Here is an 18049-nt window from a genome sequence, read left to right as displayed (position 1 = left end):
AACCTGACAAAAGTTTCCAAGCTCTAATAAGACCTGTTGAAAGGGAAGAGTAAGAACTAGAGCTGTTAAGAGCAGTAACTAATCATTGACGATGTCAGTAATATACATTTAAGCTGGGTCATTTTTATATGAGTTACACCAAAAAACACTTTAGGATGCCTCTAGTTTTTTTCCTTGAAGTGACTGTTAAGATGCCAAGCCAGAAATTCTTTGCTATGCAAGTCAGGATCAAGCATAAACACATACGCCACATTCTTGCAGAGATCTTTCTGTGCCTTTTGTCCTCTTTTAAAAAGCCTGCATTGTGCCTCTGCTGCCTGCCCACTCCAGGCTTGGTCATGGCTCCAGAATATGCACAGTAATGTTCTGTGACTGCTGAACAGGCACAATTATTCAAAGATTCTTCATTAAATACAAGATGCATATGAATCAGTCTGCAAATGTGATATAAGGTTGAAGTCTTTTATTGTCTAATAGACAAGGACGAGTTTCAATAGAGTTCAAATGGCATACAAAAGTTTGCAAACTAGGGAATTCACCAAAAAAAAAAAAAAAAAACCCAGCTGGACCTCCAGTAATTTCATTGCACCTCCCTGTTATCAAATGACAAAAACAGATAAGCTTTCACATTTGAGTGATCCATCCTTTTATTAATCTATAAAGGCTCTGCATTGAAAAGGTGTGTCTAGCGGAAAGGAGGGGCGTTAAAAAAAAGGAATAAAAAAAAAACTGACACTAAAACTTACAAATAGCGGTGATCTGAGTGGAGGAAAACAAACAAACCAAACACTTACGATATGACGTTTAAGGCATCCACATTCCCTAAGTGTGAGAAGCCCACACCGTGACAGCAGCATCTTTACAAGACATTCAGTGGCTTAAATATCTGCAGCCCTAAATACAGCACAAAACACAACTAGCTACATATGGCCCCCAAAAGACTGCCTAAATTTCAGTCTCTTATTCAAGCCTAGGAGTGTTTACTGTTGCTGAACACATTCAATGTATCTGGAAACACGCAGATGCATCAACAAAGTGGCTAGTGAAAAAAGTGTACACAAAAGTGTACCCATGGTATGCATGTCCCTCTCAAACATTAACAGTTTTACATTCATTTGCAAAATGTACAATTTAAAATTGTGTCTGGACAACAAATGCTCTTATTAGAAAACAAAACATCCAGAACATTACAATTTTGCTGATAAAAAAAAAAGCACTTAGAAACACTGAAGCCAAACCAGAACTATCAGGCTCATTTATGCATAAGCTTTCAACTTTGTATCCCAAGTTTCAAACAGTCACTCAGGAACTGACTGGCTGCTATTAGATAAACTGACAAACTGTATTACAAAAACACTGTAGAAAATGTGTCTTTTACATTGGGGCAGAAGTGCATTTACCCACAGGAAACCCATTATCCCACTCTAATCTCCCTCAAAGTTCAGCACTCCTCTACCACGGTACCAGCCGAGGAGGAGTACAGTTTTTTCTTGACGAGTCGGAAACCTGGACTCAGTTTAAGTACATGTCTGAAAGATGGGGCAAAGCAGGTTCCCATAAAGAGGAAGTCCCGCAGACTGGGCCAGGCTGTGCCATCCTGCTTAAACACAAGTGTCAGTTCAAACGTGGGCACCACAGCGGCGTCGTACACGATGCGCTCCAGCCTCTTGCAGCCCTTGTCCAGCTCCAGGTGGATATAAAGGACGCAGCCACGCAGGCCGCACGGCTCACAAGACGCCAGACGCAGGACTTCCCGAGCTATCCTCCGCGTGAGCTTCTCGGGTACCAGCACAGAGGAGCAGTGCAGCGTTGTCTTCTTGGCTCGTGACAGGCAGTTCTCAAACATCTTGGCCAGCTGTTGACAGGTTCTGTCTTCAGAGACATCTGCACTCCTCTGGGGCTCAGCCAAGCAGTGATCCCAGAAATCCAGTTCTGGGGAAAAACAAATTTAACATTTAGGAATCAGTGGTAGCTTTCTTATTTAATTTCCAAATGCTGCAGAATAATAAACGCTATTTCAAGATGGCAACATCCACAAATCACATTAAGTGTTGCTGTTTATATTTGACCACTCTAAAAATGCCAGTTAATGAGTGATTGCAGGGATTCATAACTACCTACTGGTTGCAATTTCCGGATGTGTTTTTCAAAAAAATACATTTCATATAAACTCTAAATACAGGGTTTAAATAACAAGCCAGCTTTTGACAGCAAAAGATGGTTTTGCAGCCTGTTATTGTACGCAGGCTGCTGTTGTGCAGACAGACTGAAGGGATGACTTCATCCTCTGTTGCCTCCCCCCTCCGCCCCCCTCTACTGCAGCAGCCATGCACCACACAGGGATAAACAAGCACACAACTGGAAGTATCCAGCAACTAGCAGGTTAGCTATAAAGACAAAAAACACAGAAAGACCCGGTAAGCTTACCTTTCTCAATGCAAGCCTGGTCATATCTTCGCTCAACCAAATCCGATATGCAGTCGCTGCTTTTGGTCTTTAATGTGCTTGTGGCAACCATGGTGACAGTCTTGATTTCTCCAGGAGTGGGCTGCTTTCCTGTGGTTTAAGCAAAGCTGCCTGAAAAAACAAACATACAAAAAACAACAACGATGTAGTTAGGTGTCACTGCAACAGTCGAAGCGGGTTGTCTTTAGCTCACGAAGAGCCAGGTGGCTCATTACGTTAACCATTTCACCATGTAAATGCCTTAAACAGTGAAAATGCAGTAATTAACAGTCACTTCATGCCCGCCACCGACAAAACTGAAGTTTACTAACGTTACTCAGCCGTTAACAGCTAGCCATATCATTTCTAGTCAATATTGAAATGACTTACCTTAAATATTATTTAGTGCAAAATAATTTAGTTTAGACGGTTTCTCATAAATAAATTCATAGGCGCATGTCTTTTCTCTCCCACACCGACACATACACAAACACACAAACACACAAGGTAAAAGTTCTGAGGAGTATTTATACCTTCCTCCTGCTCAGCTGACCCGAGGGTTGGACCAATCACAGCACGCCTCTCGAAGACTCGAGCTTATTCCTGATTGGCGGTAAATAGGGCTTGATTTAAATAATTGACCAATGCTTGTGGGCGTGTAATTTGGTTGCTACGTGGAAGGATTAATATACTGGCTCTAGACTGTGAGATGAGTTTACCTTGAAAAAGGGCTGAGTGGTGATGAATCCACCTGAACCCTGTTTTTTATTTGCTCATTGGGGATAACACCCACGAGTTTAACAAAATGTGGACAAACACTGGGGTCACATCAACTTCACACACATTTTTATTTGGAAAACGTAGAATTAGTTTTGGTTGGATCTTTTGTGCTGTAAGGCCCAAAGAAACATTTTAATATTAGCTTATTCTTGGTAAGAGTACATTTAAAAATGTAAAACAACCATGCAGTTAAAATACAGGCACTAAAGGAGAAGTTCAGGCTCTTTGAACACATTGTACCATCTCTATACAAATCAATTAAAGATTTAAAACTAGGACTATATTTTTATATCATTCAACAGCTACAGGTCGCTTGAGGCTTTGACAGTGTGCTAATTATTGTTTTAATCTTTGTTAAGATAACGAGTTGTCCAAATGTTACTGTCCAGTATAGTTTTACATTTTATGTCTTTGTCATATCATATAACCCCTATGAATCTTATCTTAAGAGCTGAGGCAAATCCTTATCTTAAGAGCTGAGGCATGAATAGCATTTTCAGCATAATTAACTCTTAAAACATGGTAATCTCATGAGGCAGAAGCATGAATATGGAGTCTTCTGGTTTGACCAGAAAAGCACTAGTTTCCAAAATTGTTTCCTGGGACCTTCACATGCCAAACCGGGAGGGTGCAGGCGTCTGCAGCAAAATGAAGCATTATTAGTGGTTGGCATATTAAAAAGAGTATTCAAGAATAGCAGCTCAGAGTGAAATTCTGGTGGCTTTCTACCACAGGCATGTAATTATCAGCACAAAAACAATATCTCAGATGGATGTCTGAAACAAATCAAAACATATGTTTGTGGAAAGATGATTCCCCTTGATCAGGTTCACTGAACCTATATGTCCCATCTTACTGTATGTGTATATGTATGTGTGTGTGTACATTTGGCAGGGAAAACACTGAGCACAGTTGTTTTGCTCATCAGCAGTCTATCCCCAATCAAGCAAGGTCTCAAGAGAAATTTTCTCCCAGTAACTGGATCTGCCCCTCTTACCCCCAGCAGCTCGGCTGGCTGAGGGTGATGGAATTCAGTGAACGAGAGAGCGCTTTCCTCCAGTCACATGGGGAGAACTAGATATGCCTCAGAAAAAGTCACATGCTTTAGCTAGTGTTACTGCCTTTGTGGATGCAGGCATCCCGTGTAAAGTGCTGGATAAGCAAGGCCTTTGTTTAAGTTCTGTGCAAAAGGCACTGATGTTAGCACAGGATAATATTAAGCTTTCGGGTTATTTAATACATGGTGTGATACAGGTAGGTCAAGGTAATTTCTGCAGATTTTATGACAAGAAACGTGGCACCATCAGTCTCAAGGAAGAAAAAAAAGTTTATAATCTTAGTTATGGAGATCACAGTTTGTGTAACTTCAGCAATCATTGTGACATGGTTTTAATGAGGTTTTAACCTAAATGTATGTTTGTTCTACAGTTTCTGAGAAAGCAAAGCATGCAGACCCAGTAGCCTACATTTTTATATTGCGTCATAAAAACTTAACAAGCTTGAAGTCATTTAAATAGTAAAATGATGCAGGTCAGCCAAATAAAATGGAAAAATAATTGTAAGTGAAAAATCTTCATATTCTTAAGTCTGTCATTTTGAGTGTGAGCTTCACTGGAAATTTCAAACCTCAAATTCAACATTTGTTTGATGTAAAGTGGTATAAAACTAACAAATCACATGGTGCCTGAAACTTAACCCGATAGTGCCCTTACTCTTATCTGCTGATGCCGTCACGCTTTGCAACAATGTGGGTTTACTGAGGAGCTTAGATGAAAATAAAGTAGCACACTGGGATGTTACTTCAATTTTCACAGCTGACAGTAAAATCATATATATCACATATCACCTTAGTAAATCATACATACGGTAGCAGAATCAGGGCAATACAGTGATATATTTAGTTATGGGTGCAACAGTAATTCATATATAACGATGGGACAGTGTAGCAGCTTCATAAACCTAAAAAAAATATTTTAGGAAACAATTAGCATGTTAAGAATAAGATTTTAAAAAATACATTGTAATTGGTATACTTTAAACCTATCAAGAGGATTTAGTGATGGATGTATATTCTGATTGAGTTGTTTTTTTCTGTGTGCGTCTCTAAAGTTCAGAGTTCAAAAAGAAAGCCTTCTCCGAACTCCATGAAATAATATCCTCCAACTAAAGGCCCAGGAGAGGTACTGTGTTTACAGCAACTGGTGGATCAATCCATTTGTTGTTGTTGCTAAGACGTCTCCCGTGCCTCTCTGTTACATTTTGCTTATATATGAACTTTGCTTTTCCATGACCTGCAACACTCGCCTCTCTGTAACTTCCTGTGCTGCAGTTACGCAGACCAGAGCTTGATACAAATGTTTTAATCTCAATTAAATTTCACTGGTAAAAAGGACTTCAAAATATTTGTTTCTTTCTATCATGTTTCTTCGGGTGGCATACATCTGGTGTACAAAGACTTGCAGTAAAAGAGTGGAGAGCAGGCTATAGTAATGTGAAGCACCTTGACCTTCACTGTCTGTTGGTAAGGCAACCAAAATCTGCTTTTGAATTTGTTCCATGTGCAAGCTCCTGTTTCCTTGGATGAGGCAAAAAGATAAAAACGTGTAGTGTTTCAGGTTACTAATCCATCGTAGTTTCAAATGAAGGCTCTGTTAAGAAGGCTGGTATGTTAGGCTGGCACCAAATCTCTGCTCAGTGAAACGTGCTACTTCTCTCCCCCATGAAATTTAACAACAGGAGTGCTTTTGCTGAGTTGCATTTCTCTGCCAAGGGAGATAGCTGGATGAATGTGCAGGAGTATTCCTCGAGCATGCCAGAGGGTTGCTAGCGTTGCACATAACCGACATGTGTATATGAGAGGGAGCAAAGTCCTTATAGTTAAAAAAAAAAAAAAATGCATAAAGATTTTATTTCTTTGTTAGTGCAAGCAGACAAAATACTTTCTTGGTTATCACTTACCAGTTTGTTGATTTACTCTCTCTTTTATTCCTGATAAATATTGTCGACATTTCCTTGTGCTTTATCCATTTACAACAGCTCTTCATCTACTCATGTAATTACTTGATTCTAAATGCCCCTGCAAACCTACAAAACCCAGGTCATATTAATGCCTGGTTTTAATGCAGCTTTTGATCAATGTTCTGTCAGAGTTGAAATAATTAGACTGTGACACTCCGTGAGTTACTCCTTGCCACAAATTAGGCTATAAAATAGACCAAAGGGTTAGGTGACTGAATGCAATGTATTATGAATGTGTTTATTTGACAGACCAAAATAGTGTCTGATTTTGCCTTAATTCAATAATGAATTCAAAGCGAGCCATTAAATGTTCATCTAGCTGACATCAAGATCCTATCATTGACAAATTATGGGTCATAAGTGCTTTAATGTGCCAATTATGAATTCCAACCAGCCCATTTTCTGATGGACATTTTAAGTAAGTCACTTCCTCCAGAGCAAACTGATAAGGCAGTAATCATGGTGCTAAATTGTACAATTTGCAGCAAACATGTCAGATTTAGAGATTAAATATGTGAAAAATACCTCCATTAGTTCTTGGAAGCACACAGTTGTTTTCAATCAATGAGATTGCTGCCTTACAAATACGACTTTCAGAAAGGTTCCGTTTTGTTACAGCAGAAAAAGCACTCCACTGAAATGAAATTTAAGGGCAACAATTGCATTGATTTTTTGCTGTCAGAGGCTTAAAGTGCTTTAAAAGAGAAAGTGAAAATATCATGAAAATGGAAAAGTAGATAGTTGGCCTAAAGAGTGAGATGAAACACTGTGAGGGAAAAAAGGCTGGCATGGCATCTTGAATGTAACTCAGCCCATGCCACAGCTGGGAGGGCATTATACTTGTGTGTGATGGGCCTCCTGCCAACCTGCTCACTGTCTCATTGGTGGAAATGTGCCCACGGTCGAAGCTGTTACCAAGTCTCATCTTACAAAGGCCACAGAGATCGAGTCAGAGTGTGAATCATTTTGAAATGGAGGTCACTACAAAAAATGCTTAAAACTTTTTCTTATTAACTCATTTGAATTTATTCAGGTATCTTTCCTTTAAAAAAAACATCTGGAATTGATGACACAGGTTATAAATGTATTTGTTATGTACTGTATGAAAACTATGCTGTGGTTGAAACAGGGACACAGAGTGAGATTTTTCATTGGTTGCCAATATCTCACTCCAATGTCAACAACCTCATGAAACCTCTCTGCAATAAACACTTTCTTATGAACTGGAGGTCAAACCATAGTGCTTTCTTGTGTAGTGTTAACAGTCTGCTCCTCCCAGTGGTGAATCACTGCACTTACACTCAGTGGAGATCATGGGTTACATAAAAAATACTACTCCCAAATTTCCTGCTATCACAGAGACAAACCATTTAATCAGTTATTTAATTGTGTATTTTCATAAAAGCTACGCAAGCAAGGCTTTCACTATTCAGTAAACCAACCACCCAAAGACTATTAAATTTGATGCACTGAGGCTAAATAACAAAAAACAACATTTTGTTGTGATTTATTTGAGGTTTAATTCCAGCAATAAAACCGTTCCAGTGTCTTTAGATAAAATCCTCTGCATCCCCTGGGCTTCTTGCTTTTGCTTGAGTCAAATAAACACACATTCGAAAAGACCTCCACTGCAGATTCTTATTACTTTGAGTTTAGCCACATGCACAAAACAAAATTGCTGGTGAATGTGCAGTATTGTCATGAGAACTTTCTATGGAATATTTAACCACCTGTTTTTAAACACAACTTTAGATTATACACACATTTCTTTTACATCACATACAAGTCTGTTCTCTCAGTGACAAAAGACAAAAATACAGCTTTAACATGAGGATTTAACAACATGATGCCATCATAATCTGTAAAACAATTCAAGGCATATAAATGAAGTGTAACAAACCTACCAGAACATATGATAATTATGATAATATCAAACTATGTAATCAATTATTACATCCAATATGTGATGTATCTGAGGTCAGTGCACTGTACAGAAAATGTGTTTTGTGATCCAACACGACTTTGTCAATAGTATAATGAAATATTGAAATAAACGTTTGTGTCGATTAAGAATTGTTAAAAATAAAATTTTAAAAAAGACTATATTCCACACGCAAGGAGTTATCTGCTCATAATGTAAATTCAATCAAAAAGACTTTTACAGTTTTAAGTCTTCAGGAATGTCGTGAAGTTCACTTCTTATTGTCACAGTCACAAATGTATAAAGTAAAATGCTGCTTTCAGAATACATAATCATCGCCTACATAAAACTGCTGTTCAAAATGTTACAAAAAATTCACAAAAAAGTAAAATAAAATTCATATTCATATAAATTCATATAAACAGTTCCTCCATCACAGTAGGGGGGGACACCTGTGACTCATCTGCTGGAAGGCTGCCCTTCTTTTTTAAGTTCCTGACATGATATTGTTTCTTTTTTTAGATTGACTTTTGGGCTTTGCCTTTATTTTTGATAATAGATGGCACAGAGACCAACAGGAAATGGTTAGAGAGAGAGGGGAATGACCTGCATTATAGGTCCCCCGCCGGAATCGAATTGGGGATTCTGCCATGATGCGGTATGCACGGTAACCAATCAGCATACAAAGTGCTCCAGCTGCCCTTCATTTTATCTGGCAGCAGCTGAAACATAAAGAAAAACAGTGATTGGACAAGATCTAAATAATTCTATGAGGTTGCTGTCTTGTATTTTATTCCCCCCCCCACGCTTCATCAATGAAACACTAGATGGCGTTGCTGCATTGACTATTGAGAGTATGGGAGAGTACGTGAACCTGCTTATGAGGTGGCACCTGTTGAAAATGAAAAAAAACCAAAACCTGTTGGTAACCAAGTCGCACAATTTTCTGTTGTCAAACATCATATGAGTGTGTTAAATCATTATATAATATAATATAATTATAATTATAATTCAACAGATTATTTGAACAGATTATTTTTTATGGTGTACTTGCTGATAAATTAATTACATCAGTAAAGAAGCAGTTTTTGTTTGTGAGCTTGAGCGTGGGATTGTGCATAGTACAGTATGTGGGGAACAAGTTTGGCAGTCAGATAAGAATGTAGAAAGCTGCAACCCAAAGACATCCAGTAGTCTGTAACAACATAAACACTTTCTTCCTCAGCAAAATTCCAAAAGCATGACTCCATTTCCCTCCAAAAGCTTGCAGTCGAGTCATCGAGGTCTGATTGTATTAAGGAAGGGAGGCAGGACATTTAGTGACCAGATTTATTATTTTTTTCATGGTTGGGGTTGAAGGGGTATATAGGGTGTGTGCAAATATGTATGACACATGCGTAGCTACACGTGCATGTGCACATGCATTCACCCCACGGACACGCATGCCCGCAACGTCTGGGCCACATTGACATTTACTGGCTGCACAATAGCTCCTGTCCAAAATAATCTGTGTTTATGTTAGGAAGTCCCTATCTTTCAAGCCCTGCTGCTTGTTCGAGGGCGGGGGCGCGAAATCACAGGAAACACCTTCTGTTGCCCAGCAAAGCCCAAAAGCCCATACTGCACAATGAGATATTAAAAGCAAGTCACTTCCCTGGAATAATTGCAAGTCTGTGTCTGGAGAAATAACTTTAACAAGTGACGGAAAAATGCAAAAACAGAAGGAACTTGGAAAGAGCCTTTGCGAGAAATAGATGGAAGGCAGCTCACCATTCTCTTCTCCGCCTGATGACTTCACGCCCAGGAGCATGACACCATCTTTGGTGCTTTCGGGCCTGCTTTGGAAAGATGCACTGTGGAGGGTTCGGGAGACAAAGGGGTGAATGTTTTGATGGTGAAGGCGCCTTAAAAATACAATCCATAACATGACAAAAAAGTTTAAACTTACTTCTCAGTTCCGGTGTCGATGGTTTCTGTTGAATTGAAGAGAAGAGATTTTATTTTTGCTGCTCTTTTTGGAGCTGAAATATGTATCTTTTCATTTAAATGATCTATAATTGAGTTAACTGTACCTGTGTGATCGTGGCCCTTCTTGTGTTTGAAATAGAGGACGGTGGCAACAGCAGCTATGGCCACGGCAAAAGGCAACAAGATCCACCAAAGCCTTGAGTCTCCGGCTAAAACAGGAGGAGTTCGTCATCAATATTAATCCAGTTTGACTTGTCAGTTGAGGATAAAATGTCACTGGTAAACCAGCAATGTAACAGTTGCAGCTGCTGACCTTAAACTACACTATCCCAATCAAATTATTCACTTTACCGCCACAGTCTCCACACTGCAGGGCCTCGCATATAGTCATTAAAGGTTCAATCTTTCTAACTTTAAGGAGCTGCAATTGCTTCATCATTGGTCTGAATTTTCCTGAAATACCCAATTAGTGTTGGCATGCTCAGTATGAAATGTAAACTTTTTCTTTAAAAGGGTTAAACTTGTAATAACTGATTTTGTGGCCACTTGGTTGCAGTATAATTCTCATCACTATGAATGGCACCTTTCACATATTAAAAAAAAGAGTCACATGAAACACATATTAGGGCACCCAGCTATCAAGAGCAGTGTATAGTTTAGTAGTACATTACCTGATTTGGGGGTTCCTGGGTTGTCACTGCCAGTCTGAGGATCTTTTGAAATAACATGTTTTTTGATTAGCATCATGTCCCTTGTTACAGTACGATTGAGAATGATTCATTATTTAACATGACTTTATTTATTCTTCATGCGTGGCTTCATATCCAGTATAATCACATATGGTAGAACAGTATAACTTACCAGCAGCATTTACCGCCCCATTCCCCTTTGTTGGCAATGGTGTGGTGTCAGAAACGTCTTGAGACTTAGTAGTAGAGACTTCAGTATCTTCAGAGAAGAACAAACATATCAGCATTTTAAATATTATATTTAAACTCAATTCATTAATAATTATTCTATTCAAAGTGTAATTTCATTTTCATTTTAAAAGTTAATACGACCATTTTGTGTAAACATCTTGACTGTGTTGACTGTGCTTGACATTGTTTTGCCTTATTTTTAAATCATAAAAATATCAATTAAAATGTTACAGTTACAAAGTTCATATTAAGTTTGTAAGACTGTAAATAGTTAAAATATACATTGTCATAGATGTGTGAAGCCATTAGAGTAATGTCTCCACCTCACAGACAGTGTGTGGACTATATGTCGTGTTATGTTGGCAATACATTTTTATTCATAAATGTAAATACATAAATGTAAAAAAAATAATAATAATTAGAAAGAAGGGCTTGTTCTTTACTAGACAAAACATGTACAATATAATATGACTGACATACTGTACCTGTGACATTAGTAGCTGTATCTGCAGAAAATAAAAATAAGCATTTAAGTTCAACCTGATATGATGTTTTTTGAAATTTTGCTTTTGAATATAAGATATTTTTAATTCATTTGACTTGGTTATGATTTGATTAGATTTTGATACATACCGTTGACTGATTTTGATTGATTGAAGATCAAAAATAGAAGGAACATTTTTTAAAAGTAGCTTAGATAGTGCTGTCAACACAGTCGTCATTTGAAAAAGATTCAAATACTTGTGATAATGTAATACTTGTTCTTGTTTCCTCTCACCTGCAGTATTGTTTGTCGGACTATCCAAGTTGTTTTTTGGAGTAGTGGATCCTGGCAACATGGTACTTTGCGAAGCCTCTAATAAAGTTAATTAAAAACATCTTATTTAAATTAAACAAATATCCATCATTAATAGCTAATTATGATCATTACTAATAATTATGACTCTGATACAGGTCAATTATATATTTTGACATAATACTCCATGTGACATGCTTCACTCTGCCACCATCAGGCCAAATTTGCGAAGCAGTTTTCTTTTGACACATATGGAGTTTATTTAATCATCTCTGTGACACAGCATTTGGATAAATACATGAATGTAAAATGTGGCTCCACCAACCAATGAAAAACAAAGATAACATAATAGAGTTCGACCTTTAGCACCTGGCTGGGTATTTCCAAGAGTGGTGGTCAGCTCCGGCTTGGTTGCTGCTGTACTTGTAGCTATTACAGCCTTGTCAGGTGCTGAGCTTGAAACAGGAGCTTTTTTTGGGGGAAAAAAGGGAAAATACCTGTTTTCAGAAACATGCTAAAATAAGTCTATTTGCAGTTTTGCAGACAAAAGAAACCTATGAGAATTTTAAGTATCAATAAATAAATCAATCAATCATCCATCCATAGACCCCCCAACCTGTTGATGCTGGAGCTGTGGGTTGCGTTATTGTTTCTGTTGCTGCTGCTGCTGCTGATTCTGCTGGTCCTGCTGATGCTGTTGGTGCTGCTGCTGTTGCTTCTGCTGATGCTGTTTGTGCTGCTGGTGATGTTTTAGATGATGTTGCAGGTGGAAAAAGACAAACATTGACATAAAAATGGTTGCCTAAGTGGGTTAGAGTAGAGAATAAACTCTGGTCATGCTGTCAGGGGAATCAAACAATTACCATCATTTCAACAGAGGAATCTGGGCTCAACAACAAAATGTAGGATTGTAAAAATCTATGTTTGCACCTCGTCCCTCTCTGCACTTCCCACAGCAGTTTGTCTACTGTGAAAAAAACTGTTTTATTTCTTCTCATGATGTTCTTAGAAAAGCGTTTCAATATTTAACCCTAATTCAAAGTAACAGTTATACATTTGGGGAAATGATTAGGCTATCATTAATGTTCTGGTCTAATTATTAAGCTATTCTAGCAGCTGGTTATCTTAGCTTATCATGAAGACTGGAAACAGAAATAACTATCCTGTCTCAGTCTGATAACAAAATTCAGTTGTTTGATCAGTTCAAAAACTGGAGCCTAAAAATGACAATTTGCTGTTTTAAAGGACAAGTGTAGGAGAACATATGGTTGCTGCAAAACTACAAAAAAAAACAAAACACAAAAGTTCCTCTCCAGAGCCAGTGTTTGGTTTGACCCTTCTGGGCTACTGTAGAAACATTGTGTGCTCTGTGAAAGAGGACCTGCTCCCAAGCTCCCAAGAAGAGCACCAGGCTTTGAAGCTAATTTGACATAGCTGCTGATCTATGTAATTACAGCATCATATGATGCTATTGGGCCCAAAAAGACTTTACTTTGTGAAAGAGATGTCTGTAAATCAGAGGATTTTTTTTTCTTAGCGTCACAAACCCAGCAAAATGACTCATTATTACTATCAGTATTTGATCTGTTTGGTCCAATCACACTTTGAAAGTCCAGAAGAGCCATACGATTAGATGATTCTTATACTCAGGTGATTGTATGCTAATTAAAACATACTTATAAATATTATATTTCCTTTATGCCAATAGATCTCTCTAAATCTACATACTGGTCCTTTAAGTGAAGTGACAATTTCTTGGATAGGAGTTGCCAGGCAACCAGCTGAGACTCCAGGAAGATATGGCTGGTTTCTGTTGACTTATCAACTGAGATAAAACATGTTATTTATTGAGTTTTACAGGGGCTGCTGGGCAACTGCATGCTAGTTGTTATCCCTGTTTCCAGCCTTTGTGCTAAGCTAAGCTAAACTGCTGCAACTGCTGTAGCCTTAATTTTAACACACATATGAGAGTGGTATCAGTTTTCTCATCTGACTCTCCACCAAAAGAAGAAAAAAGAATTTCCCACTATGTTGAATAATTCCTTTAATGCCTCACTTACGTTGTGTCCCTGGGGTGGGTTTTCCATCTGGATGGCATAATGAAAACAGAAAGCAGAAACACATATGTCACACCACGACCATGGGGATGGTAGCCATTTGCATCATATACATTGACTGAAATTTTGAAATAGCCTGTTTTTATGTTGCAGACAAAATCATCAATCACACTGAATGTTGTAGCCTCACATGCTCACAGCCACTGGACATCGGGATCATTAAACCACCCTGCTGACTCTTACGCTCTACATCCTTACTGTCTGAGTGCAATATTTCAAACTCATGTGTTAGCCAGTAATTCAAAATGTTCCCATCATGAAAACACCAGCATGCATTTGTCTTTGTAAAACATGTCTTCAGACAGAATTTCTATTTTAGGTTCATGGTTGTATATTTGCATCATTCCTGTTTGGCACGGCTTTAAAGGCCAGAGTCTGAGACTGAGGCATGCCCTTGCTTCAAGTGTCAGACTGGGGATGGGAGGTCAAGATAGTGGTGGTGGTCGCGGTGTGTCGAGGTGGATATCCTCTGCTCGAACTGCCGCAGCAGTGTGAAGCTGCATCCTGTCCCAGACACACTATTGTTGTCCCCCTGACCTGTGCAGCCGGGCTTCCTGTCTTTACTGCTGTCAGCTGTGACTGCATTCAGTATATTTCACACGAGAGCGCTCGCTCAAGGGCTGAAGTGCACGTTTTAGCACTGACCACATGCAGCTCTGTCTGGCTTCATGGGTGTGAACAGCTAAAGGATAAGCTGAACTCTTCTTGCCATTAGGAGTCCAAGTTTACTCTCAAGTTCTTTACAGCAAGCCATATGAGACAAGTCCAAATCAATCCTCAAGTATTTGAGAGCATGTGTCACATCTCAAGTCCATTAGTAATTCCAGACATGTCCAAACTGAGTCACAAGGAAAGATTTAAGTTTTTTCAGATCCACTGGAGACAAGTCCAAGTGAAAAATGGTGTATTTAGGAGAAGATGTAAATTTTATCTAAAAAAAACAGTCAATTAATCAAGTGCAAGCTCAAGTGGGCTCAAGTAGCGCACGTCTCGAGTCCTTTAAGTCACTCTAAACAAGTCCAATGAACTCTTAAAAGCCTTGGAGCAAGGCTTTAATAAAATCCTGATTCATTTAGCGTCTTTAAGTCAAGTTGCAAGATTTCCTATTATAGGTCAATTGTGAATTAAAATGGAAGCTTCTGAATGCAGATCATTGTTTTATGTGTATTAAAACTAGTTTCTATAAAGCTGAGAGTGTAGTATATAACTATAGGCTCCGCTCTTCTTCACTCATTTAAGTTTGATGTCAAGTTCACATTTTTTGCCACTGCAGTTGTGGAGAACACACTAAAACCTATAAGATATTCAAGCTTAAAACCAATTATTTTTTCTTTTCTTCATATTGTTTTTTTTATATGCTATGTTTAAAAAACTTCAGAAAGTTTGGTGAAACTGTCTCCGCTGGTTGAGCTGTCGGCAGGGCGAGGGTGTTTCCTCCAGATGTTTACTGCTAAACACTGGAAGTAGATTTGTTGCCAGTTGGGACATTTTGGTCTCAGGACAATGATCAGTTTTCTCTGTGAGAGAGGGGGCAGTTTGGTTCCCACTGGCTATCTGCAGTTAGATCACCTATCTAGTCAGTGCAGGACAGATAAAACTTATTTTGCTTCTCTGCATGACAAGCAAACAAATAAATCAAGAGCCAGCCTCTTTTCTTTTTTTTCTCATTTGTCACTTGAATGTTGGTTGATATTGTTGATATTCTTCACAATGAAAAATAAATAGTCTGCATTAAAAGCGGAGGACAATTGAATACATGCATGCATACAGAGACACACACACACACACACACACACACACACACACACACACACACACACACACACACACACACACACACACACACACACACACACACATATCTTATCTCAGCCTAGATGAACGGAAATATACTCTTTAATTGGATGTCTCCAAGGTAACGTTCAAAGTGTGAGTGTCTTTCAACAACACTGTGATCTTTATCTTTGCACATACCAAAACAAAACAAAATTACATGACCAAAAAAAAAAGAGTTAAATGTATATCACGATCAATCTCAACTGATGAAGCACGAGAAAAAAGACATTTTAAATTCATTTTCTCACAACAATGCATACTACTTGATAGAATATTCAATTTTTTTGACACTATAAGATTTAAGATTCAATTTTGTTTCACACATCAGCAAATGAGATGATGATGCACAGACACAAGGCTGAAACTGTCCTAACAGGATGTATCAGTCAAAGATAAAGTTTGAATAGTCCCCTTACCTTCTGTAAAGACCGGGACAGATGCTAGAAGAAGGAAGACCAGAACCCTGATGATCTTCATGGTGATCCTGCAGCTGCGAACCCTGATTTCTTCCTCGGATGCCAACAGAGTGACCAGTGCAGTGGAAAAGGTGTCCAAGCTTGGGCGCTCTGCTGCTGATGCTTATTTTGGCACTTCCCTTAGATAAAGAAGGGGAGGAAATACACTGGCTTCCCCTCCTGACGTAAAGTGGGCGGCTGTGGATACCAGCAGACGGGTGCAAGCCTCAATCCATTTGACAGGAATTTTAACTTTGGTGTAATGTGTTTGAATGCGATGTAAACTCCCATCACTTATTTTTTCCTGCTCTGACACCACTTGACCAGTTTGGGAGGAGGCTGGGACTTATTGGGTGCAAAAACAATGTTATTTGTGATCAGTAATGTCAATAAAGCTTTGGGAAAATAAACTCATAAAATCATATGACAAACTGACAGGAGGCACTTTGGAATAAGTGATTCAGAAGCCTCATCCATCCATAAACAGGAAATACTTGGCTCTCATGTGCACACGTTGCCTCACATTTCAGATTCGCAACAACTATTACATGCATGTATGGATCAGAAGCACATATTCTATAAAAAACAAACATTTTCTTTGGTAAACAATGATTGGAACAGACGACACAGAGCCAAGTCTCGGCGGCCCAGGGGAGCAGCTCAAATATCAAGCATGACGTTTCACTATTCTTCATTGTGTGTGTGTAACAGTGCCTCCAGAAAGCATGGAGATGACCTCAGGTATCCACCACGCAGGGCTAACACGGCTCAATTAGACAGAAGTTCAACCATATTTAATAAAAGCCGACATGTCTTCCCTGAGGTTGTTATATGACACCAACAAGGCGTTCAACTGCTAAACAGAAACTGTAAACAACTTGTCTCAGGGCTCATTTCATTGTCCCTCAAACATCAAACTCACTTGGTGTTCGTATTATCCCTCTGAGGCTCCAAAATCTAGCTCCTGTGTTTTTGGTCCTCCCAAAAAAACAGGATGCTAGAGTTTACTTCCTTTCATTTGAGCATTGTGTTTGATTTCAGTCGAACAAACCCGAGGAGGACACTTGAGAAAACCAGCGATGAGAACATAGGCTGTTTAGTTAAACTGCGAGGTTGACGTCAGAGTATCTTATTTAGATTCACTGCAGGAAGAAAGCAGTAAAGAAAAATGTGATTTGGAATCCTTTTCTGACATCAAAGCTCATTTTTAAGCAAATTTATGCTTTAAATTCATATTTCTGAGAGGCAAATCTTTCTCTGAAATTTACAAAAGGTTTTACTCTGAAAGTCTGTGTGCCTCAATGCTCCTATACATATTTCATCTTTTTAAGAAGAGGAAGTCTGGGGGGGATTTGTCGCTGATGTACACAGGTACACTTGCGCAATCTTGGCCTTCTCTCCTGAGTTTAATCAAAGAAGTTTGTTGAAGAGGAAACACCTTTGTTGTAGAATTGCCAAAGAGCAATTTCCTACCTACATACTGGGCAGTCAATGCCAAAATCCCCATTTGAGAAAATCTTAACACTGCACGGCAAAACACCAAGACTGTTTTAAACAAACTCAACCCGTAACTATGGAAAGATGATAAAGCTCCAAAGGTGATGTGTTGTGTTGCAGGTCTATTTTCTGTTCTTGAACTTCAAGGTTTTAATGACTTATTGTAAATCTGTTGTTTTTGTTTGTGTTACATGCAGCATATTCATTGGTGAAGGCCTTAATCACACCCACACCCTCACTCACACCCACACACACACATACACACATACACAGAGGAGAAGCAGGTTTGTTTCAAG

The 18049-nt window shown here is 38.7% G+C and overlaps 1 protein-coding gene across 1 annotated transcript; it reads right to left on the bottom strand.

Moving 5' to 3' along the window:
- Nucleotides 1-461: 461 nt before the first annotated feature.
- On the bottom strand, nucleotides 462-2910 carry LOC134005479 (DNA damage-inducible transcript 4-like protein). The gene is made up of 3 exons (XM_062444396.1): nucleotides 2836-2910; nucleotides 2428-2577; nucleotides 462-1932 (listed from the first exon to the last, which is right to left on the bottom strand). The coding sequence occupies exons 2-3, from the start codon at nucleotides 2516-2518 to the stop codon at nucleotides 1442-1444; spliced, it is 582 nt and encodes a 193-aa protein (XP_062300380.1). The 5' UTR covers nucleotides 2519-2577; nucleotides 2836-2910; the 3' UTR covers nucleotides 462-1441.
- Between the last annotated feature and the right edge of the window lie 15139 nt (nucleotides 2911-18049).

The sequence above is a fragment of the Scomber scombrus genome, chromosome 23, assembly GCF_963691925.1.
Source record: "Scomber scombrus chromosome 23, fScoSco1.1, whole genome shotgun sequence".
Classification (NCBI taxonomy): Eukaryota; Metazoa; Chordata; class Actinopteri; order Scombriformes; family Scombridae; genus Scomber; species Scomber scombrus.
Note: the sequence above shows the minus strand (reverse complement) of the source record. Positions and strands in the feature narration are given on the sequence as shown.

Excerpts from the sequence above, each read along its gene's own strand:
- LOC134005479 (XM_062444396.1), bottom strand. The coding sequence starts at position 2,518 with ATGGTTGCCACAAGCACATTAAAGACCAAAAGCAGCGACTGCATATCG. Across the intron at positions 1,933-2,427 it reads CCAGGCTTGCATTGAGAAAG|AACTGGATTTCTGGGATCAC; the intron begins GTAAGCTTACCG and ends GTTTTTCCCCAG.